Raw genomic sequence first — 26,482 nt, forward strand, 5'->3', positions numbered from 1 at the left:
CTTTGTGAAACTTTTTATGACATCGTATAGAATCTGTACTACGACTTTTTAATTACTCTTTTCAACATCCTATACTATAGAACAGGGGTGGCCAACCCGCGGCTCCCGAGCCGCATGCGGCTCTTTGCCCGGTTTCATGCGGCTCTTACGTTCATATCGAAGTTTGTATTTGTGTTTTTTTAATGTGCGTGTTCGCTTCGCTTGAGTTAAATACGGTATTTTCGTCAAACGCGCATGTGCGGCCACAGATTACGTTCCTCGTCGACCCATTTAACGCCGAGACGGACTGTTTGAAAGCCCCGCTAGTCACAGATGAGGATGCGGCTGAGTTAGAGATGATCGATCTTTGTGAGGAGGACCAACTCAAACCTGCTTTAAGGGACGGGACCATTGAGTTCTGGAAAAGTGTGCCAATGAAAAAATACCCCAATGTCAAACGGGCTGCGCTTAAGATACTGTCAATGTTTGGGTCAACATACGTCTGCGAGTCTGTGTTTTCTACCCTGAAACACGTGAAATCAAAGCATCGATCTGTTCTGACTGACACCCATGTGAAAGAATTGCTTCGAGTGGCAACAACGGAATACAAGACAGATTTGAAGAGGATTGTTCAAGGCAAGGAATGCCAGAAGTCCCACTAAGGACTAAAGAAAAACACTATTGTAAATTATTATATATTTGTTTGTGGACTTGGTTGAACTGAGAGTTTGTCTGTGTGAGACAGTGCACACAATGTTCATTGTTGAAAATGACTGGCCTGTGGTCTTAGGAATCAATTACTGTCATTATCATGTTGGTGTGTGACATTTACAATAAATCTGGCTGAGCAAAGGTATGTGTGTGTGTGAGGAAGGGATAGGGTGATGTTCATGTGTGCCCATGTGTATGATGTGGCTCTTTGCGGTAACACAGTAAAAAATGTGGCCCTTGGTCTCTGACTGGTTGGCCACCCCTGCTATAGAATATAGAATGTAAAAAAAAATCATATTATAGCACGTCGAAAAAAGTAATTAAATAGTCATAGTATAGAATGTTGAAAAATAATCATAAAAAGTCCTTGTAAAGTATGCCATAAAAAAGTCATAGATTTATTAAAGTTTTGTAAAAAAATTTAAAAAAACATTCAATATTATTTAATTGCACATTATTTCATAGTGTAGTATGTAATCAAAATGTCACGGTATAGTATGTCATGAACATTTATATTTATAGTATCTCTTAAAATAGACATAAAAAAATCGTAGTAAGTCATAGAATGTGTTCGTATGGTATGCTGTTAAAGTGATTTACTACCAAAGTATATCATAGAATGTCAGAAAAAGTGATATTATAGTATATCATAATAAAGTCATAGTACAGTACTTCAGAACATGTCATAGAGTGGTTATTAAAAGCAATTTTATACTATGTCATAAACACGTCATAGTTAGTATGACATTAAAATGTAAAAGAGTCATGTTGTACAAACTGTGATTGGTGCTGCATTGTAGTAGATGGTCAGCTTATTTGACACACTTTAATACAGAGCTATACTCATGCCACACACACCTGCAGTACATTAGACAAGAACATTCTCTCACAGGCAAATTTATCAAACACCCATTTACCCTAAACACACACATGCGTACATTTATCAAACTGGTGCTCAAGTAGAATGTTTAGCTTTAATATGATTTCTCCTCAGACAGAATTAGCTCAGATAAGGAGGGAATTGTTACTGTCTGCTTTCTCTTATCTCCATAATGTTTGCGTATTGTCAAGTAGCTTGAAATGCAAAATGAAACATAATTATGTTTATACTCCTGCTGACAACTGATCTGTCACCAGGCACATTAGAAACACGTCTGTTTATAGTGCGAAGAAAAAAAAGTGTGGGGAGAGAAAAGAGAACTTGTGTGGGCCTGGCTCATCTCTCAGACTCTGACAAGGCTACTTACAAATAGCCTCGTCGTTGTACAAATAAAAAAAAAACAGGATCAAATAAACACATAAGTAATACCTGCCACATACACACACCTGTAGCTCATTAGCCGAACACACATTCCGTATCTCAGTCCTAGTTCCTTCCCAACCAAGACGGATCTCTCACCTCCAGTGGAGAGCACAGTTATAGCAGACCAGAAACATATAGCACGGGGGCTACAATCTTTCTGAATCACCTGAAAAGTCAAGAAGATAAAAATGCCATCCTTCTCCATGCGATGCTGGTGCCTTGTGCGGAACGAGGTTTGGCCTCTTTCAGCGTGTTTACTTGCAGCCAAGTACAAATTAACCTCCCAAGATCAACAATAAACCTAATTAGAGTTGTGTTCTGCAGCACACATCTCTAAACACAGATCACAGCTTGTTGAGAGATGAATCTCCATCTGTCTGGCTGCAAACTGGGAGGAGGAGGAGAGACTCCGAGAAGTCCCGAGAGTCACAAAATGAAGCTGTGTGGATGTGTGTGTGTTTTTGTGTGTGTGTGTGTGTGTGTGTGTGCAGGAAGAAAATGAGGGAGGCCCTTGTGGCCACAGGGTTAGTTCCCCATGTCAGCCTTTATTTCATGATGTCATGCTGCAGCAAAGAAGTGGGACATGGCACATGCAGGGAGAACACGGCATTGGATTTGAGCAAGTTTTGGGGGGGGGGGGGGGGAGTGTAACACTAAGGTGCTTGGACAGGAACAGCTCTGCCCTGCCATTTGACACTCACTCCTGGGACTCAGGCAGCCAGACAGGGAGGAACACATTGGTGTGCAAACAGGAAACAGGAGAGTCAATTCACCTCACATAGTGAAGCACACTCACATACACAGTGTGTCCAATTTTACCCACATTTGCAAAACTAAAATAGAATTTGGTTTCACAGTTCATTATTGATTATCAAGTCAGATTGCCCATAACAGAATCAGGCACAATGCTTGTTTGCAAGAGATCCCCGGACAATGTTTCCCTGGTTTTTGTATAAAATCCGTCAAATGGTGAACAAATGATTGAATCTTTATGCTTTCTCTCCTTAGCCTTTAACATGTGCAGAGGAAATTTGTAGTGACAAGGGAGATTTAAGGTTCGAAAAATGATTAAAAAAGGCGATTTCTTTCTGGATATGTATTTTCTGACTCTGTAGTAATTTCCGTAAACTGCCGTTGGACATGACAGCATTATCACTTTGCCTTTGACACTGTGCAAGATAAAGCAGTGGGGGCACCAAGGTCCAAATATGTAGCTTTTATGGGTCGGAGCTGTCCCGATTCATCATGCACTTACACCTAGAGCTCTCTGTAATCCCTGTCCATAAATCAGCATGGGGCAGGTATCTTCTGCCCTGCCACAAAGTAAACTCAGGATACAATTTTACACCAGATCATTTAAAAAAAAAAAAAAAAAAAGGTGGAGACTTAAAAGTAAAACAAACAAGGGTTGATAAAGAAACATTCAACGCTTCTGACATGTGAATAAGTAAATAAATGCAAGACAAAAAGACAGAGAATCTTTCAGAAATCAGTTTATATAACAAAGTGGTTATTATTTATCATATTCCGTTACATATTCTATGGTAGGACAATGTGCATAACCATTTTGTTTTTTTTCATGGTCTTAAGGATACAAATAAACTTAAAATGTTACAAATATAAATGTTTCTTAAGACAATAAAACATACTCAATGAGAACTAGGAGGGTAGGCAGGGATATGGCAGCTTACACATTATGGTTGGAAAGGGTTTGTCAACAGTTATGAGCATTGTTTGTTGATTCAGCCACAATAGGTCTTCCACAAATCAACAGGAAGCACTCACAGTGTAGGAAAGAACTGGATATGTGGCAGCTGGAGCTATTTACCAAAAGAGATACTTTGCAAATATTTCACTCTGTTAGTAGCAATGTTGTATTCAAACATCTCAAACAACGTTTCCTCTGTCTGAGCAGAACATCTTGTGAGGTAAAGTGCACAGTCATTGACTGTAAGTTAGACTGCGAACCTTTCTCATAATTAAATCACTTGCCACCAATCACCACTGAAATGTTTCGTTTACAGCGTTCTGATAAATCTTTATTACCCCTGCCTCCTCATTCTTACAAATACCATGAGCACAAGTCATATCACCAGTTCAGGTTAGTTAGTCACAAGCTAAAACACAATGGGATGATCGGCCTGTTTAATTAAAGGCCTGTTTTTCTTTACACTAAAATGATGGAATAAATTCAGGTTCTTTGACATGAAACACTCCTGCTAATTTCTATACAAACACAGAATTCCTACTGATTATCCTAAAAGATGAAATGGAGGAGGGCGGGGGGTACAACAATCACTCACAAGGGTTATGACAGTGTTGTCATTGTAGAAGTTTCTTGTATAATCTTAAATTGCCTCAACTACAGGTGCTTTTATTGGGGGAAATGATTTGAACGTTTATGTTTTTAGCCACTGCTTCCCAGTCATTTGATCTATTGAATGGCAACACACTTTAAGTTTAATGATGCACTTTTCCTATTCAGTTTATGTTGCATCTGTGTTTGCATCTGAACTTCTACAATTAATAACACCTTCGCTCTTCGCTCGTTGTGTTCTACAATGGCATCATCACAAGAGATTTTTGATCATTTTGTTACATCAAAATGTCCTACTTTGAATTGCAGGATCGGTGTTTATTAAACAATGGTTTAAGTGAAATAACAATTCGTTTTTTTTTATTCCTGTACAATCTTTCCAAGAATTTAAAAAAACAACAACCTGTACCTCCCTTTAATATACAAAACAAAATAAAAAAACAGGAATTTTCCATCATTGTACAGTGAGAACTGTGTAGCCACCCACCCCCAAAACGTTGGCACATGTGAAAAAAAAAATCGAATTTGATTTAATAATCAAGAAAACGTTTTCAGTCAAATTGTAAAACACAAACTACTGGTTGTTTTGGCGTGTATGGTATCCAATCACAAGGTGAAAAAAAACACCAAACGTCACAGAAGACATTGGTGTTGAGGGAGAACTGATACTCAGTACTTCACTCAACTGTACAGGTGTGGTGGTGTCGTGATTACAAAAAGGAAATCAGTCCCTTTCATGGCACATCTCTATCCCTGCTGTATTACAACCCACCCTTAAACCTCCGATCCACACAGAATCCTCATTCTCTGTGCTTTCTCTGTGCAACTGCTCCGACCCTATATTCGCAGGAGAATTATTGTCTTCTTAAAAATGCAGACTTCTCGGAGCATTGTGGGTGCACCTTGAGCCGAGATGATGTGTAAAATTGCATTTTTTTAGATGCATGCAGGCTGGGAGACGAGGCATCATGAAACAGACACATCACAAGCAGCAGTGGCGGATTGTTTAACTGAAAAATCTCCATCTATTCAGCCAAGGAGTCAAGCACACTGAATCCTATTTTGCCTGCGTTCCTGTCAGATTACTGAGCTGGCATGGCGCGCACACACACACACACACACACACACTTGCCCGAACACAAACACACAGGGACACAAAGCCTAAAGCAGAGTTATGGTATTATTAAAGTAACTCGTGTTCAGGAAAAAGGGTCACTTATGCTATTAGTGCTGGGGAATTGGAGGGCGTGGGAGACTCACTTGCCAAGACAAGCATCATTTTGTCTTCTTTGCCCCTTAGTCGAATATTCTGGTCGTGCCCACTGTCCGTGTGGACTCAGTGGTTGTTTTTAGTAGCATCTGCTTACAGTTTAGGGCAGTGATGGGACAGGGTCGCTCTAGGCATGAATATATGAATAAATAGTTCACGTGAAGAAACTGTGTGACACTGGGTCCTTACAGAGGAACAAAGCTTACAAGTTTCAACTATTTTGAACGCGAACAACAAGCACCAGGTGTTAAAGCTTCATCAGTATGAATAAATGATGTTGCGTGGTTCATTTAAGCCTAATAACATTTCGTGTTTTGATCTACAACATTTTCCCATTGAAACCTCAGCTGTGATTTTGTAAGCTGCTTAGCCCTGTTGATATTATTCAGTATTATTTATTATATAGTCTCTTCAGCATGGTAAAATATGTAATCTTGTTGAACAAGATGTGTTTATTTGACACATTATTTAACTTGGTTATCCTGCAGTGATTTTTTTTTGGGGATTTTTTAAATCTATTTTTTTTTTTTGGAAAACGGAATAAAATGTAAAATCTTGGAATTCTAAATAGGGCGAACTTTTCACCATCGGTCTCCAAACAGATGACATTTTTGAAATTTTTTTCAGAGCCTTCATATATATATATATACAGTATATATATCTATATATATATATAGATATATATAAATATATATCTATATATATATATGAAATAGATTCATATTAAAAATGTTATACAAGTGCACAATGAATCTCCCCCCACTGAAAACCTGTGTGACTGCAGGAAATGTCAAAGGGTCGTGTTAGCTCCTCTCGGCAGTTATATGCATTTAGAAATGTGTCAGTCTCTCTTGTTAACAGCAAAAGCGACCTTGGAACAGAGATCAGCACCTGGAGGCATTGGTCAGATATTACACAACTAAAAATAAAATGCATCCTGTCAAAATTGAGATTGCAGTTTCAAGATCCATGAGTCACATGCGCTGAAATATTGGCGCAGGCGGGCCAGCTCTCGTGGCTTATGTGGAATATGTAATGAGTAATTATTCATATGGCCTCCTTGTACATTTGCTAGTAGCATTGTCTTGATGTTGGTTGAAGGAGGGATTGACAGAAAACAAAACATTTAAGCAATTACTCCCTCTTCTGTGTCGAGTTCAGAATCTTGTTGAAGGAAACTTGAGCATACCACGTGTGTCAAATGTTTTTCAGGACGATAAGCCTACACTATGGTGCAGTCCTTCTTGGCAGAATATTTATTTTCAAAACACTTGATGTTTCACGTCAAATCTGCAGGTGAACTGTAGTATTTTGTTTTAAAAAAAAAAAAAGGATTAGAAGAAGTTTAGACTTCAAATGGATTTCCAAGCACAGCAAACCTTTCTTTAAAAACAGCAGCAGCCCTAAAAAAATACGTTGTTTTGTTTTCATAAATCAAAACCATCAAGAGAGGACATGAACATTTAGAGTGAAAGTGTTGAATAAATATGTAAGGCATCAGATGAACAGCATGAAAATGAAATGTCTGTGTATGACGTACTGCAGATGCTGGAGATGATCCGTTCTATGTGGATTCTTTAAATATGTTTTGTCCCATAGTTGTGTGTACGTGTGAGTGTGAGAGTCTACAGTGACGGGTGCTCTGTCCCTCCTTCAGATATCATCCAGGTCTCCACCTCGCAGGCCTCTTTGGCACTTATCTAGCGTCTTGTGGTAGGCGTGGGCGATCATCGAGCTTGGTGATTTGCGTTGTGGCGTGAACGAGACCTTTCCAGGACTGCGCGGCGGTTGTCTGTAAAAGTAAAAAAAAAAAAAAAAAAGAAGAAAAGAAAACCAACAGAGAATCAGAAACAGACAGTGAGACTGAAAAAAAAAAATCCATACTGTCAAGCAGGAGCTCAACTAAATGAAAGACTGTATAGAGAAAACTAAAGGACGCAGATAAAAAGGATGGAGGGGGAGTAAAGAACATTCGGGCAGCTTGAAAGCAGAGTAACAGAAGAAGCTGATGGAGTTGAGGTGCTTGTGTGTGGTGTCACAGTAACTCCATTCAGCTCCTGATCTAGGCTTCCACTCAAGAGCCCCTCAACTCCACTCAGAAGCAGCATATGCACAGAAGGAGCCCACAAGGACCGCGAGACTAGTTTGTGTCATGTGCCTGTGCTCGTTCGGTGGCAGTGAAGGATTCTCTGCCGCGTTTGTGGGTCAGGAAGAACTTTGGGTTTTTCTCAGTTGCCAGTTCGATGACACAGTCGTACAAATAATGCTTCCCATGCTATCCAACCATGTCTGCCCAGAAATGGCCATGGCATCCGCTGGGCAGCCAGGTGGCAGGTCGGACTGGACAGAACCAGGAAGCATAGCCATGGAGATGACTGCAGGCACACCCACACGGGACTGCGTGGCGTTTCCAAGCGTGCCACCACTAGTATGCCCATTACTCAGTGCCAGCTGTAGGGTGCCAGGCGTCCCGGGCTGGGCGTTGTTTAATGGCTTTCGCTCTATCCATCATGTCAGGTAATGAGCTGAGAGTGACGGTGATGGCTAGGAACACATACGCAAACATTTGCGCGCACACACACACACACACACACAGACTCCCGCCTTCACAGTGTAGAACAGAAAGCACTCCTTCAGATTAGATACAAAGCATCATGCAGATGGTGCACAGGGGGGAGAGAGGGAGGAAGAGGGACGGATGGAACAGAAAGAGCGAGAGGAAGACAGACAGAGATGGTTAAAACAAAAAAAACAGATGGACGGTTCTGTATTATCTGCTTCTTTTAGTTTGACATATGTTATTATACAGGTGATTGTTAAAGCTAACATGTTCTGGCACCGTGTCCAGAAACATCATCACTGCTTATCCATGCACTCCTTTTTTGCATTCACAGGTGTCTCAGTCTCAAAACAGGACTCAAACGTCCTTCCTTCTTTCAAAACAAACATTCACAGTACACAAAAAGGAACAAGGACAGAATTGAAAGAAGAAAAAAAAAAGTAGATTGTACAGCATCCATCCCGGCCAATCATTTGCAAGCCCAATTGCTGTGACCTCATTTCTGGGCCAACAGTCCCCTCAACCCATCAGAGGAGCATGAACACAGCTGGGAGAATACAGACGCTCTGTTTCTAATGACGTTAAGCTACATCTTACTGTAAATAGGATGAAAGAAAAGACTTTACAAATGAAAAGAAAATAAATGAATTGGGATCTATACAAAATAGAACTACTGGGGTTTGAATACAGGCTGCACTGCTATTTTCCCAGTCAAGCATAGCAAGATATACACACATTACATACAGAATACCCACCATTAAATCACCCTTTCAAAGGAGTTTTTCATTTTTATTGAACTGTCTGTGGTTTGTGGCAAGTGATTTCACTACAGTAAACCATAAGCAGGCTGAGTCAAAGCTCTCTGCAACAATACAGCGTACTCCTAGTTAAGTCCGGGGTTGATTCAAAGTAGAGGTGTATTGATACGTGTATGAGAAGTGTGCATCTAACAAGAGCGTCCAGGTTGTTGTTGTTCATTTGTAGAGGCAGAAATGTGTGTGCTGTGTAAACTGAAAGCAATGCAGAGCATTAGTGTGACCACTTGTGGAAACACTACAAACACTTTTTGTGTAACAACAAATGAAAAGTGCCCTTTCGGGGGTTTGCCTAAATACATGGGAAAGCTTTCGACAACGACTTCACAAAAACGGGGGAAAAACTTCCAGCGAAATGCATCTCCCATCACAGGATCCTTGAACGGAGAGCTATTGGCTTCTCATAAAGACTTTTCTGTTTCTATCTTCAGGTGCATAAAAGCCCTCCTTTTCCAACCCCACATCAATCTATCACAACAATTGAACAAACAGCAGCCATTTCTACTGGGGGACAAACATTACTAAGAGCCTCTACTGAATTGAACGCTTCAAGCACACATACACATACACACACACACATATATACAGACAGGGAGGGGAACAAAGTGAGACTGGGGGATAGGAGGAGAGCTCCACACAGAAGACAAACTCTACGGTTATTCGCAGCACTGATTGCAACTCTTTCTACTCGCATTGGTTTTGATGGCTTCTTTACCTGGTTCTCCCAGCAGCACCAGCTTTCCGAGTTACAGTGGGCGCGACACGGAGGAGCACACGAGCGGGAGAAGAAATTGACAAAAGAAGAGCAGGTATTCCATGTTACAGCAGGGAGACGTTGGCGTACCAGAACTTAATTAAATGCTGGCACCGTTCCATATAAATGTTACTAAATGCACTGAGGATTTCAACGAGGGTGGGCAGATGGAGGGGGAAGTCGCTGACACGCACACATACACACTATCGCTCTCTCTGTCACATACACGCACACACACACAATAAAATACATTTAAGTGAAACACAGAAAGAAAGGCCCAATGCATTGCTTTGAGGAACTCTCTCTCACTCACACACACACACACACACACACACACACACACACACACACACACACACACACACACACACACACACACACACACACACACACACACACACACACACACACACACACACACACACACACACACAAGCATATCCTTGCATGTATATCATGATGATCTCTGCCACGAGGGAGAGGCTCTGAATAAGACAAGGGTAATAGGAGGAGGGGAGGACGCCAAGATTACTAAACAGCTAAAGCAGAGGCCTTAAGCCGGCGCAGTTAACTCCGAACCCCCTCCTGACTGTTTAGAGGGCCTCCAGTGAGATGTCACGTCATGTTACGATAGAGCCGCAGTTTCCCTAGTGGATTCCCCAAAAGAGATTAAATATCATAATGACTTTTGTGTTACTGTCATCTTTGGCTAATTACGCGGAATTACATCATGATAAGGCTCTATGATCCGCAAAAGAAGGAAAAGCTGCCAGTCATCTATCAAACGCTTTCGGCATGGGAGTCTTTGAGGAATTGCCTCTCAGTGGCCAGTATAAACAGGACGGCTTTTGGAGGGATTACGCTACGTTAGTTAAATATCATCTGGGTAGCTTCAGACCTTAGGCCAACATCTAAACATGGTACCCACATTCATCAAGGCCACAATAACAAGGTCAGGCTCACATAATCACCCATCATGTGTGTAAATAGCTGCAGAAGGCAAACAGGATGCATCATAAGGCATGGCTGGAGCTCCATCTATTTTAGAATTAACTTTGCAAATAATGCACTCACTGTATTTTGTGCGAAGCGAGTGAGCGACGACATGGTTTCTCTGACATGTCACTGCCTTTGTCTAATTCACTCTCAGAGTCTCTCTGCACTGCATATTTTTGATAACATAAAACATAATAAAGGTGATTAAATCTCTGCTCTCTGCGCATCAACATGTTGCGTTTGCTTCTCTGTCGAAGGGGAAAGCGTCTGCAGCATTAGCAACAGCCGCAACCTTCTATCGCCTCTTTTCATCTTCTGCACCTCCCTTCCGCCTTCCCCTCTGCCAGCCTCCAAGCTACAGAGTAATGGAACTCCCTACACAGAAACAAGATACGGTGTATAAATGGGATGCAGAGGGAGAGAAGCTATTTCTTCCTACTGAAAGTTATGGGCCGGCTATCGCAAAACTACAGTCGTGGCAAACACAGCCCCTCGTTCACTGGTAAGAGTAATCACCCCGGAGAAGGAGGAGGGGAGGCGAAAAATAGTACAACTGAAGAAAAGGTGATTTAAGTTGTGGAGATCGAGCCGGAAAAGAAAAGAGGAGGATGGAGGGTCAAAGAACAAAGAATGTCAGTGACCCTTTTCTATCTAACGTTACAAGTCACTCATTGATTTATAACAAGCAGTTGAAATGTATATAAACCAGAGTGGAGGATCAAACATATTAAAAGTCCAACATATTCTCTTTCAGCTACTGCACTATATAGCTTAGGTTTTTGGGGGGCAAAACATATCTAGTTTCTGAAAAAAAAGCAGATTGATTTGAACCAATTTTCCCTCAAACTTTATGCCACCAAGCATCCAAATGTTGTTTATTTTCCTGCTGCAAATTTCTAGTAAATATCTAGTAAATATCTAGTAAATATCTAGTAAATATCTAGTAAATATCTAGCTTCTGATAACAAAAAACTGAAAAGAAAAAATAGAATTTTTATCAAGAGTTTCTCTTAGTAAGTAAAAAACATTAGAAATTCTGGTTATCATCAAATCACAATTTGAATACAGTTTGAATCTGTTTAAACAATTTTAAAATATACATAGTGGGGAAATATTTTAATTATTGCTACTTACAAAAATGTTTTATTACACAAACATTACAATTTTCATTACTTTGACTCACAACAATTACAAACACAAAGCTTTTCAGTGTTTCAGCTGATGTGTTTGAATTTGGGGAGAGTTGCCTTTTAATCTTATGTTTTATCTAATTTACAATATTGATACCTCCAGTTTCTCCCATTCTGCCTCACCAACATTTTCCCTGATCGATTTCCTATAAGTCCTCGAATGACTTTCACAAATTCCCTGGGTAATAAACTCGCTACTGTCAAAGACAACTATACGTGGTTTATGGCTATTCTTTGCTAGCCAACCTGTCTCCAAGGATAACTGTGTATTACCTGTAGCTAGTGTGTTTTAGTTCCTTATTTTAAGTTAGTACCATCTAAATGAGGGAAGTGTGCAAATGCCAGGGGATCTGAGAGTGTGGGGGCTGCAATCCAGTGCCTGATGTGTTTTCTCAGCATGCCATAGCAGGCAGAGGCGATCAGAATGGCACGAGAGAGGGAAGTGCCTGAGACGGGCCTGGATAATTCTCCCGCTCTGTGTTTCTCACTCCCTTCTGCGCCACACTGCCTGTCTCACTTCTTTCTCTTGCCCTCCCTACTTATATACTTTTAATCCTCCCTATTGCTGACATTACCTCCAACGTTACCCACAAAAAGCAGACCGCTTGTGATTTCTAAAGACCCAGGAAGCACAGAAAGCAATCTAAACACTGACAACACACTTTAACTTGAAACGGACACTACATCTTGTAGAATTCAGATTAGGCATGCATGTATACAAGTTCATCCCGCTTGACAGTTTGTATACAGCATTTGGAGCAAAATGAGTTTAACTGACAGTCTGTTGAGATAAACGGTAATGAGGAGAGGTTCGCAGAGAGCAGGGTGGTCATAACACATGCAATCGGTTTTGACAGCACAGGGATGTGTGTAATCTTTCCATGCTTCTATCACCACTCTATCTCAGTGGGTACTGTGATGTGCATGTTTGGCAATACTGGTGACTGACCCAGATAGTAAATACAGCCATTCAACCCCACCGCCCTGCGCCTCCCAAACAGTCTCTAACGACTCTCTATCCCTGGATTCCATTTAAGTTTCAGATTCGCTCTGACAAAAACTGGGCTGTGCACCGTCACTCAAAAAATGGCGGCAGGGGTGATTTTCTTGCTGCCATTTTCCCCCCGCATTGCAACTAGCCCCATCTGTCCTCGAAGTGCTTTTATTGTCAGACGAACTGTGCTTAAATGCAGCCTATTTCTCTGCTTCCACATGCACACAGCATATAATGTGCATATATTCACTGACTACCCCTCGGCACAAAATGTTCAGGAGAGTAGGAAATCACTGCACATGTTCATATACAAATGCGAGGGAAGAAAAGTACTAGTTTATCTTCTCAGTGGGTAAGCGTCGACAGGTCTACCTGGGACAAAACAGCAGGAAAGAAAAAAAGAGGTTTTGCGCGTGTTCGTGCAGGTAAAACCTGTGTGTACTATATGCTCTTGTAGCTCTGCGTGTGTGGTAATCTGAAAAAAATCCATCTTTCTCTTTGAAGCTCGGCTAACATTTGTTAGATTTTTGATTGAAAACAACAAGCTTGACAGACTACTGTAGCACACATTCCTCATTGGGCCCCTCAGGTTCAGAAATCTCCTTCAAAATATCTCTGCTGGACTTGATTCTTCAGTCACGGAACAATACCTCTTTGCATTCTGGGATGCAGCGGAGGCACACACAGTCCAAATGAACAGTTATATGAAAACACTTTTGCTATCGATCAGTGCCTGAGGCAAAACTCCCGTTCATGATTGTCCTCTCAGCAGTCAAGTTTCAGGAGGCAGGCTTCAACTCCAAAAAGTATAAGCATGGAAAAAAACAAATATCCTTGAGAGTAAATTCATGAAACTGCCAAGCACTGCCCACCTGTTTTGTATGTTGTTTGAGTATACTTTTCACTTTGACATTATCTCCTTTCTTTGGCACAACACTCAAGTATACAATGTAGCTTAGAAGGCTGGTGGTACTATGATGTGCAGTACATGATGTGCTGCACAGGGAGGAGGAGCATTCACACTACATTTAAACATAAATCAATTCCTTTTTTTGGATTATTTTCTAGATTAATAGAATAAATGTTTGGTCAATTAAACATTCGATTAGACAATATTCGAGACTACAATGTAACTTCAACGAGTATCCTGTTTTGTCCGACCAACAGTCAAAAAATTGAAAATATTCAATTAAGACCAGAAAAATTATTTGCCATTTGACATCCTGGAACCATGCTAGTTGCAGATTACATATCGATTAATCTTGAATAAAGTAATTTGCTTTGGGTCTACTTCATGCATGGAGGGCAACCAGCAGTGTCAGAATGTGTACACTTGACTGAAGCTTTTTTTTAAAGATTATTTTCAGTGCATTTTTCACCTTTGTTGGACAGATGAGAGCGTAGAGGCATACTGGAAAGGGGGTTGAGAGACATGCAACAAGGGATCCCAAGCCTGCAATCATACCTAGGACATTGCATTCGTATGGCATGCACTGTAACCGTTTGGTTAACACTGCACTCCTGGACTGAAGCTTTTGATTTGGGGCTTCACCAGCAGCCTGAGACTTTGACCACAAGGCATGCAGGAACCATGGAGAGCACAGATGGGGCCTGTAGCAGAGGCCAGTGTTTCACAGGCCTGAGCCAGGAGAGAGAGTAATCCATCAGGCCAAGGCACTCTGGTGCCTAGGGGGGCCCGTCACTGACCCTATAAGACTGATTGGAGCACTGTGGGAGGCCAGACCCCCTGACTACATGGACATCAGTGCCTGGCTTGCTCCACTGAGGCTTGATCTGAACTGGACCGAGCCAAAGCAGTGACCTGCTTCTTTTTGATTTCTGTGGAGGGAGCTATCTAGATCGCAGATAATGTTCTGTAAAAACGTGTGAAAATACAGCATTATGTTAACAAAAACCAAGCAAACACTTCATACGGCGAAATAGGTCAACCGTCTAGAATTCATAGCCTCCGTTCATATATTTAGCCTCATGTCAACCCTGAAACTGACATAATTCTATGACTATAATTACATTGTGCTGTAGTTAATACAGTGTAAAACCTCCGATGAAGTGATCGGAATCTAATTACTTCATCTAATTACTTTAACGGTCTTCTGATCTGACGAGGTCAGAGACGGCATCACCAGACGTGCGGCTGGAACCTGCGGCAGCCAAGGCAAGCCACATGATTGACAGGTGAACGAGTAAACAGAGAGATAGTTAGACAAATGGAAGCTAAGATATAGTTTGACAGACAGATGGGAGCGTAAATGGATGGTTTGGCAGCATGATAAGGTAAATAGGCTGATGGATCACAAAACAAATGTGGGAGGAGGAAGGAGGAAAGGAAAAGAGAAGGAAAGAGGAGAATGCCTGCAGACAACAAAAGATAGAGAGCCAGATAGTCTGATGAACACAGATGGATTGTGTTGATTCACTGGGAGGTGGGGCGAGATCGATAGATTGTTTTATTCTATTTGCTTGGCAAACTGGAGATTTGATGAGGCTGATATCAAGGTGATCCGCTTCCGACGACTCTAGGCATGACTGTTACAGATGGCGAGATAGCGACACATCTCAATCTGTGGCTAGCTGGCAGCCGATCTTAGCTGTAGTGCTAGCACCAGCAGCAACACTTCTGGGTGTTATCAAAAGCGCCTTGTGTGCAATGTATCATTTTCCCATAAATCCCTGCCCCCCCCCCCCCCCCGCCCCCGCCCCGCACAGGATTTCAGATTGGGTGGGGCTCTAAATTAGCGAGTGTGAATCACCAGGTGAAGTAAGGATGCCATGAGGTGTTACCCCTGCTGCTGGCCGGGAGCTGTAGCTCCGAGGGAATCGGGTCTCGGTTCCTCAAAATGGTGAAAGGGTAGGATCCTCTGCTTCGACTCAGGTTTGAGAAAAACAAAATGGATGCCCTGACAAACCCCGACGCCTCATTACTGCTGCTTGCGTTTATCATGTCAAAATGGAAGACAAGGGTATGTGAAGTTTAGAGGCAAGGGCTCTCCTAGTTAGAAAGGTGGCTTTTCTCTGTGGCTGCTTGAGGGACATGAGGGTGCACTTCAACAGCCTTGATGAGTGTTGCAGGGCTTATAATAGACAGGAAAGGCCCAGAAAGCATGCCCTTTAGAGGTGCAGCATCTCTCACTGTCTGACAGCTTACAGGGCCTCGGCTGCACAATGACACCTTCAGTGCGCTCAAGATGACACGCAAACACACACGCTCACAGGTGCATAATGCTCAGGCACACATTCTCAGAAACACAAATAAGTTTGGCAGCACATGCGCGCAATTACACAGAGAGATACCTAAACTCATGCGTGCACACACTCACAGTCACGCACGCACCATACAGTAATCCATCTGCGATGTGTATATAATACCTGACAAGTTGAATCGCAGCATCACCCTGACAGTATTAATGCTTATAAAACAAGCCAGGCTATAAAAACCATCCTGCATTCACCCCATGAAGGGGGTTATGGAAACAAACATCTGTTTGTGCCATGTTAAGAAAGCAGAACAGCTCCCTCACTGTAGACAAAAATACAGCTAAAGCCCCATCTCTAGGAATAGTGTTGGATTTATGTCAAAACCACATAGTAGGTGAAGAAGATAAGTATCCAGAGGTGGTAGTTTGACGAAGAGTTTGCAGTACGTGTGTCAATCCAAGTACATGAGGATAGGGGGCAGCTGTGTCTCAGGATATAGAGCAGGTTTGGGATTCAACCCCCAGCTCCTCCCGTCCGCATGCTCCCGACGGGCTGTGCCATCAGTGTGTGAATGTGTGTGTGAATGATTTGAATTAAATGAAATCTGATGAGCAGGTAGCACCTTGTATGGCAGCCTCTGCCATCAGTGTATTAATGGGTGTGAACGGGTCGATGTTGACATGTAGTGCAAAGAGCTTTGGTCGTAAGACCAGAAAAACGCTGTATAAATACTGTCTTTTTGGTAAAGGATTCTTCCTTTTACTATTGCCCTATACTGTAGTGTTGAAATGATAAGTTGAAGACCTTTTTGAAAATTAATTGTCAACAACTTTTTGCGCAAGCATAATCCAACATTTGATGATTCCAGCGTCTCAAATGTGCATAACTGCTGCTTCTCTGTGTTTCATATTCCAAACTGAATATCTGGACTGTTTTGAAGTTTTGCTTTGACACAAAGAGTTCTAATATTTGTAAAGGTTCTGTATATGGAATTCAGAGCATTAATATAGCAGCTATATATAGCAACACCTACTAGCAATGTAAATATATAGTGGAGTAATGAAAATTAACATTCATCAATATTAACTATTAGTTGCGACCCTCCCGTGATGACTGAGTTTTCAAAAAACTGTAGGAATGAAGATGTAACTGATACAGTAAAAAAAATATAAAACATAGTGCAGCTGGGAGTTACTGTTGTGGACATCACATTAATAAATTAGTATTTCTGCATCTGCTTTTCACTAACATGCTGTACCGTAACACACACACACACACACACTGATCACTATTTAATCTATTTACAGTGACTCCATCAGATGCAGAAGTCAGAAATACAGCGTAGACAGCGTGTCTACAATGTCATTATCATCGATGGCCCAGCTCAATAAAGACTTCCTCAAACAACCTGCAACTGGTTAGACAGCTGCTCCAAGTTTTCCAGCAACAATCCTAGCCGCCATCCAATCTCAGGATTCTCTAGGACCCCTCACCACTGATGCCTTACCCTTGTTAATAAAACATGGTGTTGTGTGTTATTTATTAATTCCCTTTCTGATGTGTCCCAGCGCGCAGTGAGAGTGGTGGTGGTGGAAATCATAGAAGGCTTTGCAAGCGAGCAGCCTCGCTCTCCCCTCCATGCCATCACCATCAGACCCATTTGGCCATGTGAAGATGCTCCCTTCTGTTCACATGAGGGGGTTGCAGTGTGGGTGTGCTTCCAGAAAGACTTTTCACTTTCTTTTTTGAATATAAATCATTCATACTAAGAGATGCTCCCTCATGTACACAAAACACCAGAACCCTTCCTGTGATGGGCTACACTTTGCTACCTTCATGTTTTTGCTTGTGTATCTCCCGTGTGATTGTCACCGTGAGTTTCTGTGTACACGTCTTAGAGTAGAGGTTGTAGATGCAGACCGTAGAGACATACTGTCTTTTCTTGTATATTTTAATTTAGAAATTCACCATAATCTACTAAAAAAACATCATGACCAGTTTCTTTTGATATTTTTAGTTATTGTCCTTTTCACAGGAAATTAATTTCATTTAAAACTTCAAAAGATCTTAAGAGACTGATAACCTCACTTGCAGTCATATGAAAGACTAAATACTAATGAATCTATCTTCCTTTACAGCATCAGACAATACTTCTACCGTTCTACGTCTATTAGAGCTCCACGTAGTCCACAACTTTAACGGAGAATATTGTGTGTTCTTGAATGTGATGTCATGAATACATTATGTGCTCCTACGCCCGTGTGTGTTGTGCATGTGTGCTATTGTCTAAGGGTGCTTGTGGGTTTCTTTTTTAACCGCCTGCAGGTTGACTACACGTACCAACAGACCAGACATCTTAGGCGACAATGAATTCTGTGTGAATGAAAAATGTATCTGTCCCCCTCACTTATTCATCAAGGAGGAAGGTTTTTCTGCAGGGATGCCCTCTAGAGATGTGGCGCTCACATGCCAGGCGGCCTGCCGCCACTTTACCCACAAGGTTTTCAATAAAACAAGCAAACAACACAATTCCAACACCTATAAATAAGTGATCGTTCCTGAATAAAGTGCTGTACACATAGCCCCTCACTGAGGCCACTCATCACACTTTAATGGGGCCCTGTACCGGCCAAAGTTATTTCTTTCCTCACTCGCTCGCTCGCTCGCTCGCTCGCTCTCTCTCTCTCCTTCTTTCTCTATCTGTGAGCAAAGTGAGGGAACAAAGTCATTGGAGGGAGCTGAAATATGAGAAGCAGAGTCACATTCAGATCACCATCGTGCCATCACCTGGCTCAACACTGGTTAAGATAAAGCCCTGTTTTATGATTTATGAGGCTATCAACATACGCTTTCCTCCCCACATCTCCCTCTTTCTTTCTCTCTCTCTCTCTCATCTCCTTCCCACACACACACACACATACACAAAGACAAACACTTACACGCAAGTACACAAACTCCCCGAGTTTCCTTCGCAGTTATTTTCTCTCTTTCTGGAGACAGGTTGCTCACAGCAGTTTGAACATTCAGAGCGGTGGCTCGCCAGATGCCTGGGCGTCTGTCAACGTGGCGCTATTGTTAGCTAGTTTTTGATAAGATTTACATGGCAGAAAAGCCATCAAATAAGATATACTACTGAGAATATGAGAAGGGATCACACCTAATCCGCACACCTGCGTCTTGGCAGTGCTAAGTCTCTTTTCTATCCAGACCAACACACACACACGCACAGATACATGCAACCGTGTGCCCACACCCACACATTCTGTAAACTTCTGGGAGGTACACAGCAGCTTGAGTCTGATTTAGATGTGGGTTTTCCCCGGGCTCAAAGGCTCAAAATGATCACATTTGTTCAAAAACCAACACGCATATAGTACCCGATTCAAACTTGTGCACGCACATCTTGCATCTTCTGGTTGCCTTTCACCACATGAGCCAAATAGGAATTGTACCTGCAATTGGGCTACAGGAACCATCCAGATGTGTTTCTGTTGTCTCAACATTTGCAAAATGATGTGTCATAAAAACCAAGTGGTTGCTTTAGATTCTACTAGTCTAATGAGCCTAATCTTGAGCGGTGTTAATGTGAAATTTAAGTGTGGACATGGATGCACTGAATTAACTTCCAGTCTCAGATTTAGTTCTTGGAACCCCTTACTTTCTGGTACTATTTGTCTGGAAAGGTCCATTATACTTTTTCTCTCTCTGTCTGATGTGCGTGCACACACACACACACAAATACACACACACACACACTGCACATCAAACCTGTGCTGATTAGAAAAGAACTGGGTCACTTGTGCCCTGGCTAGTGGTACTTTCTGCTCTGGCCCTATAAGCCCCTCGGTTACCCAGAATCCCATGGCATCCATGTCAGAGCCAGAGCCTGCGGCAACACACCTGTGTCCACACTTCTTCACTGGGATCAATTAGCATTAAAGTTTCAGAGCTGCTCTCCCACAGAGTGGACATAGTGTACACTGGAGGGGTACAGCCTGAGAACATCCACAGGAATAGACTGACAGAAACGTGAAGGGAGAGATAGATTTGTAGACACACGCCACAGCGGGTCTGAAAGACAGACACATACACAAGTTCCTCTGCTGTTAGCCCCTTTGCTAGCTGCATTTCTGGGTCAAGTTCGACGTCTTTTTTCATGTGACAACTAACTAACAAATCACCACATATCACAGAAATGTTCTAAAAGTTCACAACTCAGAAGTACACGACTCATCCACATACTGTATCTCACGTTCTATCAGGGCCAAAACGAGTGCCTACGAGGACACGAGCATGCGTTTATATATTCTGCTGTGGCTGCACCTGTATTACACGCCGGCTGCTTTTATGATCACTCTTCCTCCTCCGTTCTGCCGAATTGATCTCTCCATGACAATGCTAATGCTTTCTTCTAACACACTTAAACAAGCCGACTGGACTTTGACTATATGATTTACTTCTGTAGAAATGCAGAGGATTCCACAGACCAACCTCTATCTTCTGTAACATTGGTTTACATTAGCAACATCTTTTTTTTCTGGCAGATTTTCGAGGCACACAAACACAAATGGATTCTAAAGAGGTCATCCGTTTGAACTTGCAGTATATGACTTGTCCACCCACAGGTTTACCCATCTAGAGTTCAGTATGTGGCTCAATACATCTTCTGTATGGGCGTCTATCCTCCCAGTCAAGCCACAAATATGTCAGAGCTTCCATCCTCCCAGATCCACAAAGTATCACGCAGCTAGTCGCCAGAAAACAGAGTCAACAAGTAGGTGGTGGCGTTTGTTTTGAAGAATCTGAATAATCCTGGGGCTTTCTTCCTGGGGGGCTTTTCCAGCACCATGTGTCAGTTTACACGAAGTATGTTTGTCTATTTGTCCCCGACTATGTATGTGTGTGCGTGTGTGTGGGTGTGTGCCACAAAGGAAAAAGAGCACTGAGGCCAGCTGTACCTGTGCTGCCTCGTGGTTGTCTCTTGACAGTGCCCTTCACATCACAGCATGGGCCCGGACGTTGGATTTGACAGAAGTGACCTCCATGCCACATCAACCTCGCAAGACACACAAACACATGCCTACGCACAAACACACGTGCACCAAACCCAGACAGACACACGCACCTAGTAACTCCCTGGCATATAACGAAGATGCCACACTAATTCAGATAAAACATGGTGGCACACACACACACAACCAGAAATACCTATTAAGATATAGATAAAATGCCATACATTCTAATGCACTCATACGGTGTACGACCACAAACTGCACACCACGCCACCCCCTCTGGGGTACTTAGCCACCCAGCCCCCCTGTCAGACAGCTATCAACAGGGATTCCAGAAGAGTGGCTGCTTGACAGCATGGGTAAACAAAGAGGGGATGAAAAAAAGAGCCTGAATAAAAGGCAGAATGGGGACCCTGTTATTCTGCCTGAGCAGGAAATCATTTGCTGGCAATTTGTGACTCATTTCGAAGCGTTTTGTGTGGGGGTGCTTTTGACACATGTGTAGTGATGGGGAGGTGGATTGAAGGCAGTCGGGTTTGGTGGTAAACTTTGACTTAAATATTAAAAATGTCAAGCATTTTGTTCTTTACAATGCTGCTATTTCCAGAGAATTGTTGGCTAATCAGAATTGGTGTTGCATGTGTCAGACCGCAAGCAGTAATTGATGGCATTCAGTGCAGGCACAATTCAGTGTGATTGATAGGGAGTGAAAGAAAGCACTGAGACTTGCATTTTTCTCCCTTTGTAAATAATAAACAATATACAGCCCTTGTGCGACTGTGTGGAGTTCTGGAGAATGATTATTTCATTTGGCATATTTTTCCTGAACTGATCAATCAGTACTGCACTAACATAGACACCTTCTTCAATTGATTAGCCTTATCTTAATCCCCATAAACACAATGTCATTACAAGTAAATCCATTTCCTCAGCACTCCTTCCAACAGTGACATCCTTTCCTGACCTCCCCCAGGCGTAATTGAAATTAAGTTAGGTGACCTTTGGGGTGCCTATAGGGGCCTTCTTGTTCTACTAGCCCCTTACTATATTTCATTTGCTAGAAACTCATAAATCAGCCTGTTGAACTTGGCTGCAATGATGGTCTCGACCTTTCTCATGACATTTCCAAATGGCCACATCCTCTACCTAGGATCATGGCACCGTGAAAGGCACCCAACCATGGTATATGAAGATGAGAACGAGCCCACTACACCAAGCGCAGAGGAGCAAATAAACCAGTGGCATGGGAAATGACACTGGCAATAGGCATTGATTGTCAAAACCACTGTTCTGTGTGGAGAGACAGTTTCTTATTTAAAACACGGCACATTCCCCACATATCATATATGTGAAAAATGCGTTTGACTTTGAAAATACTCAGTCAATCCAATTAACAATACACACTTGAGTGCTGTGAAGAAACATTTTAGATTTTCAAAGGACACGATCTAAAACACTGTTGGTGGTAAACAAAGCCTTATCGTTGAGGCCATGTTGGTTTGCATGATCTTCACTTTAGCACCCTTTGAACAAGATCCTCATTGTATGCAAATCTGCATTGGCAACAGCATAAAGTAGCTTTCCATTCTGTGTTGCGGTGAATGCACTATGTATAGTCTGCTAGAATCCTGTGTATGTGTGTGTATGTGTGTGTGTGTACTGCAGGGAGAGAAGTAAAGGTCCACTTGTGACAAGCCTAGTGGGAACAGAACATCTGGTGGACCGGCTGCTCCTCTGGTTAACATGCTCCTCCTCAGTGGCCCCCGACGACACACACCCTGGTACCAAATGCACACACATGCAGAGGTACATGCACATGCACACACATAGAAATGGACAAAAACAAAGTCACGTGCATGTACATATGCGTACGTGTGTACAAACTCACACTCATTCTCCAATCATGGCTATTTGTTGTCATATACTTCTAACGTAAGTCGACATCTACATTAATGTCACGTAAATAACAGTCCGTCATGTCAACAGACTCAACACCATTATCCCACTGGAGAGAGGTATAAATAGAGGGCCCATCATTCATGCAATGATACTAAGGAGCAACAATGTCCAATTTGCACCAGCTGCTCTTCAGAGCCGAATTAAGCCTGCATTATTGCTGGTGGAAAATGTCATGTTATTGGCAAGGTGAACCCTCTCCACTCCCACCCCTGTGCTTGATGCAGCTTTGCATGGATACGTGCTGGCTCACTTCCATATCCACCCTGTAATCGACTAAATGCAGAGCCGTGCCTTATTTTTTATCTTTCTCTCTCTGTCACTTACGCACATAAACACATGTACTTAAAGTCATCACTCATAACTCTGCTGAGCTTAAGTGAAATGCCATTCCGGCTGCAGTGGATGGCATCATTTAACACTTCCTTTACCTTCGTTTACTAAGTAGTGTTATAGGCAGACCTCTCATTAGCGCTGAGTGTATAGCTGTGTAACAGAAGATGACACGAAGAGTGGATTACTATTCTTTCATGAAAGGTTGAATAACTTGATAGAAGTGGCAGCAGTCTTGCTAGAATGATTGCCTCACTGCCTCTAGGCCTGGCATTTGGCGCCCTAGGCGAGATTTTGGACTAATAACTCCGACCCTCCGTTCCTCCTCCCTCTCTTCCTCACACACACACACACACACACACACACACACACACACACACACACACACACACACACACACACACACACACACACACACACACACACACACACACACAAACAAAGATATTTGCTTTATGTCTGTGAGGACCAAAATTTCATTTTGGAGTCAAATCTTCCATTTACAATACCACAACCTAAAATTCTCATAGCTCCAGACCTAACCCCTCCACCAGAAATAACCCGAATTAACTTGGTAGAAGTTAGAATATGTTCTCACTTTTCATGAAGATATTTGGTCCCTACAAACACACACACCTAATCTCAAACTTCGTAGTGTTTGTTTGTGTGGTGGAAGCAGAATACACTTCCTGAATGACCCTGCCATCCGGAGGAATACTCAGCTGGTCTGCTGCCAGGGTCTCAGCACCCTTCCTTCTATGTAATAGCTGTGCTAATGATAGTAAAGCAGCCAGTACCTCAGAGAGCAGTAATTTAGACACTGCTAACACTATTGCTAGTGTCATTCCATGGCGATAATATGCTACTGATATCAGCCACTTCAATACCCAATGGTTTCTTTGTAGTAACATGACAAGAGTCGATCATTAGACAAAGAGCAATGCTCACACACACACACACACACACACACACTTTCAGATGGAAAAAACTTTCTCAGCTGTTTCTCATGGCTGAGAAAGGGTGTGTATTGATTTTCCTTTTTCAGAAAAATAATACTGAAGAAGAAAGGAACATAAATAAAAGCAAGAACACTAGAGAAGGTTATGAAGAAGAGGAGGGAGGGTGGAAGGCATCAAGGAAGAAGAGAAATTGCAAAACACAAAAAGGCTTTTTCAATGTTATTGGGAAACGGTAGTGAATAGATGTTTTGAACTCTTGGACCAAGGGGCTAATTTTACACCCAGTGCTCATGCGAGCTTGCATGTGTCGAGTGATGAACCTATTGGATATGGATTGATTTCCCTAATATTGAACAACACATGGAGCATCAAACTACCCTTGAGCAATGACCTCCTGCAGCTGAACATCACTCACACCCTGCACCCAAATTGATAAGATCTCACCAAAGGTTCCCTGTGTTCATCCATTTTCCAGCAATTATTTACGCTTGAGAATAGAATTTGTTTGTGTGCATATGTACAATTGTGTGTGTAACGCTGCACTTGAGCAAATCAAAGACCACACGGTCCAATAGTAAAAGATGAAGAACAGACAAACATATAGTGATAAAACAATGACGCAAAAGCTCTGAAGAACAAGTCTCGTTGCGGTGCATAAATCGCCTCCAAACTTTTTAGAAGTCTGGTGTTGCCCTTGTGAAATGGTCTTAATGGGCAGCAATTAAGCTGATGCTTATCAAGCTGTATTTAAGTCAGACAGGCACGTTCTTTAATAAATATCTTTTATTTTTCCTCATGTTAATTAAACTCAATCTATTCTATTATGTTCTTTGGTAAGTGGCAGTGGTTTATCCTAAAGACCTCTGAGGTGTCCTGATCCAGGAAAATGATGGAGTTTGTGGAGGAAACTACATTATGCGTTGGGGAAGTCCAAACCTCAAACTATTACTTTCTTATATCAAGACAGCTCTTGTGCTTTTTTGGCTATTTAACCACATAATGTTTACTTCAATCAAACCAGCTCTTTTCAAGCAAATACACGAACATCTTTACTGATTAAAAATATAACCATGGATGCATCAGAGTGAGCAACTTAGACACATGCCGAGGTAAACCAAAGTTGTTCAAGTAGCTGCAGCTAATTTGATTGGGATACATTTTGACAGAAAATCAACTTTTAATGAAGAGCCGTGTGGTGGGAGAAATTAGCCATTACCCTACAGAGCTGGCATAAAATGTTTATAAATGACAATGATGTTGGCGCTGACTGGGACGGGAGTGCTTGGGGAACATCTTGACGTTTAGGCTGTCAGAGAACAGGGGACAGATTTTACCTCATCTGGGGGGTTGGAGAGAAAGAAAAGAAAGGGAAGGAGAGAGTGTGAAAGAGGAGTAAAAAAGAGGGGGAGCAAGGGGGGGGGGGGAGGTCATGCAAGACATTTCAGTTATGATGTGCATGAGAAAGGGAGACAGTGAACGACAGGGCGAGAGAGTTTAAAAGGCATGGCGTCTGTTGGCTGGCAGGATGGACGGAGGGAGAGAGGGAAGTATGCGACAGCAGAGCGTGACAAGTGCGGCAGAACAAACCGGTGGTGACTCATGGGCTCCTTCATTCACTACTGTGATCAGATCCAGCAGGACAGCCCACCATATGGGATGGCACAACTTATTCATCCAATCACTTGGACTACATACAAGACCAGAGGAGAGGGGATGGTGTGTGCCTGTGTGTGTGTGTGTGTGCTGGGGAGAAGGTGCCTGAAGGTTTCTTGAATATGACAGTAAATGAAAGGGGAAATGAGGAGAACAAGGCTTCAACAAGGGATGTATTTAATCTACTAAAGGCTCCACCTTCTTTGAACAAATGAAAAAGAGGCATAACTGTCACGGGTAACAAGAAATTGCATTATAAAACATATAGCACTGCATGATTTCCTAGTTTGGAATTGTAAAAACTGATCAATTAACTGAACCCCCTTGTGGCTTCCCTGGGGTGATCCTGTTAACAGCTTTTTTTCCCTGAATTATATCCAATCTACATCAAACTCTTGTCCTAGAAACCCAATCAATTTTGCCCAAAACTTGAATATAAAAAACATACATAGAAAACAATCAAA

General features: G+C 42.2%; 1 protein-coding gene across 1 annotated transcript in view; it reads right to left on the bottom strand.

The window, feature by feature from the left end:
• Window positions 1-3,505: 3,505 nt before the first annotated feature.
• diaph2 (diaphanous-related formin 2) overlaps window positions 3,506-26,482 on the bottom strand; it is a 346,355-nt gene continuing 323,378 nt past the window's right edge. Inside the window, exon 31 of the mRNA XM_079167333.1 lies at window positions 3,506-7,372. Within this exon, the coding sequence (XP_079023459.1) occupies window positions 7,308-7,372 (65 nt within the window). The 3' untranslated portion in view covers window positions 3,506-7,307. The remainder of the gene's footprint in view (window positions 7,373-26,482) is intronic.

This window comes from Pholis gunnellus, assembly GCF_910591455.1.
Source record: "Pholis gunnellus genome assembly, chromosome: 10".
Lineage (NCBI taxonomy): Eukaryota > Metazoa > Chordata > Actinopteri > Perciformes > Pholidae > Pholis > Pholis gunnellus.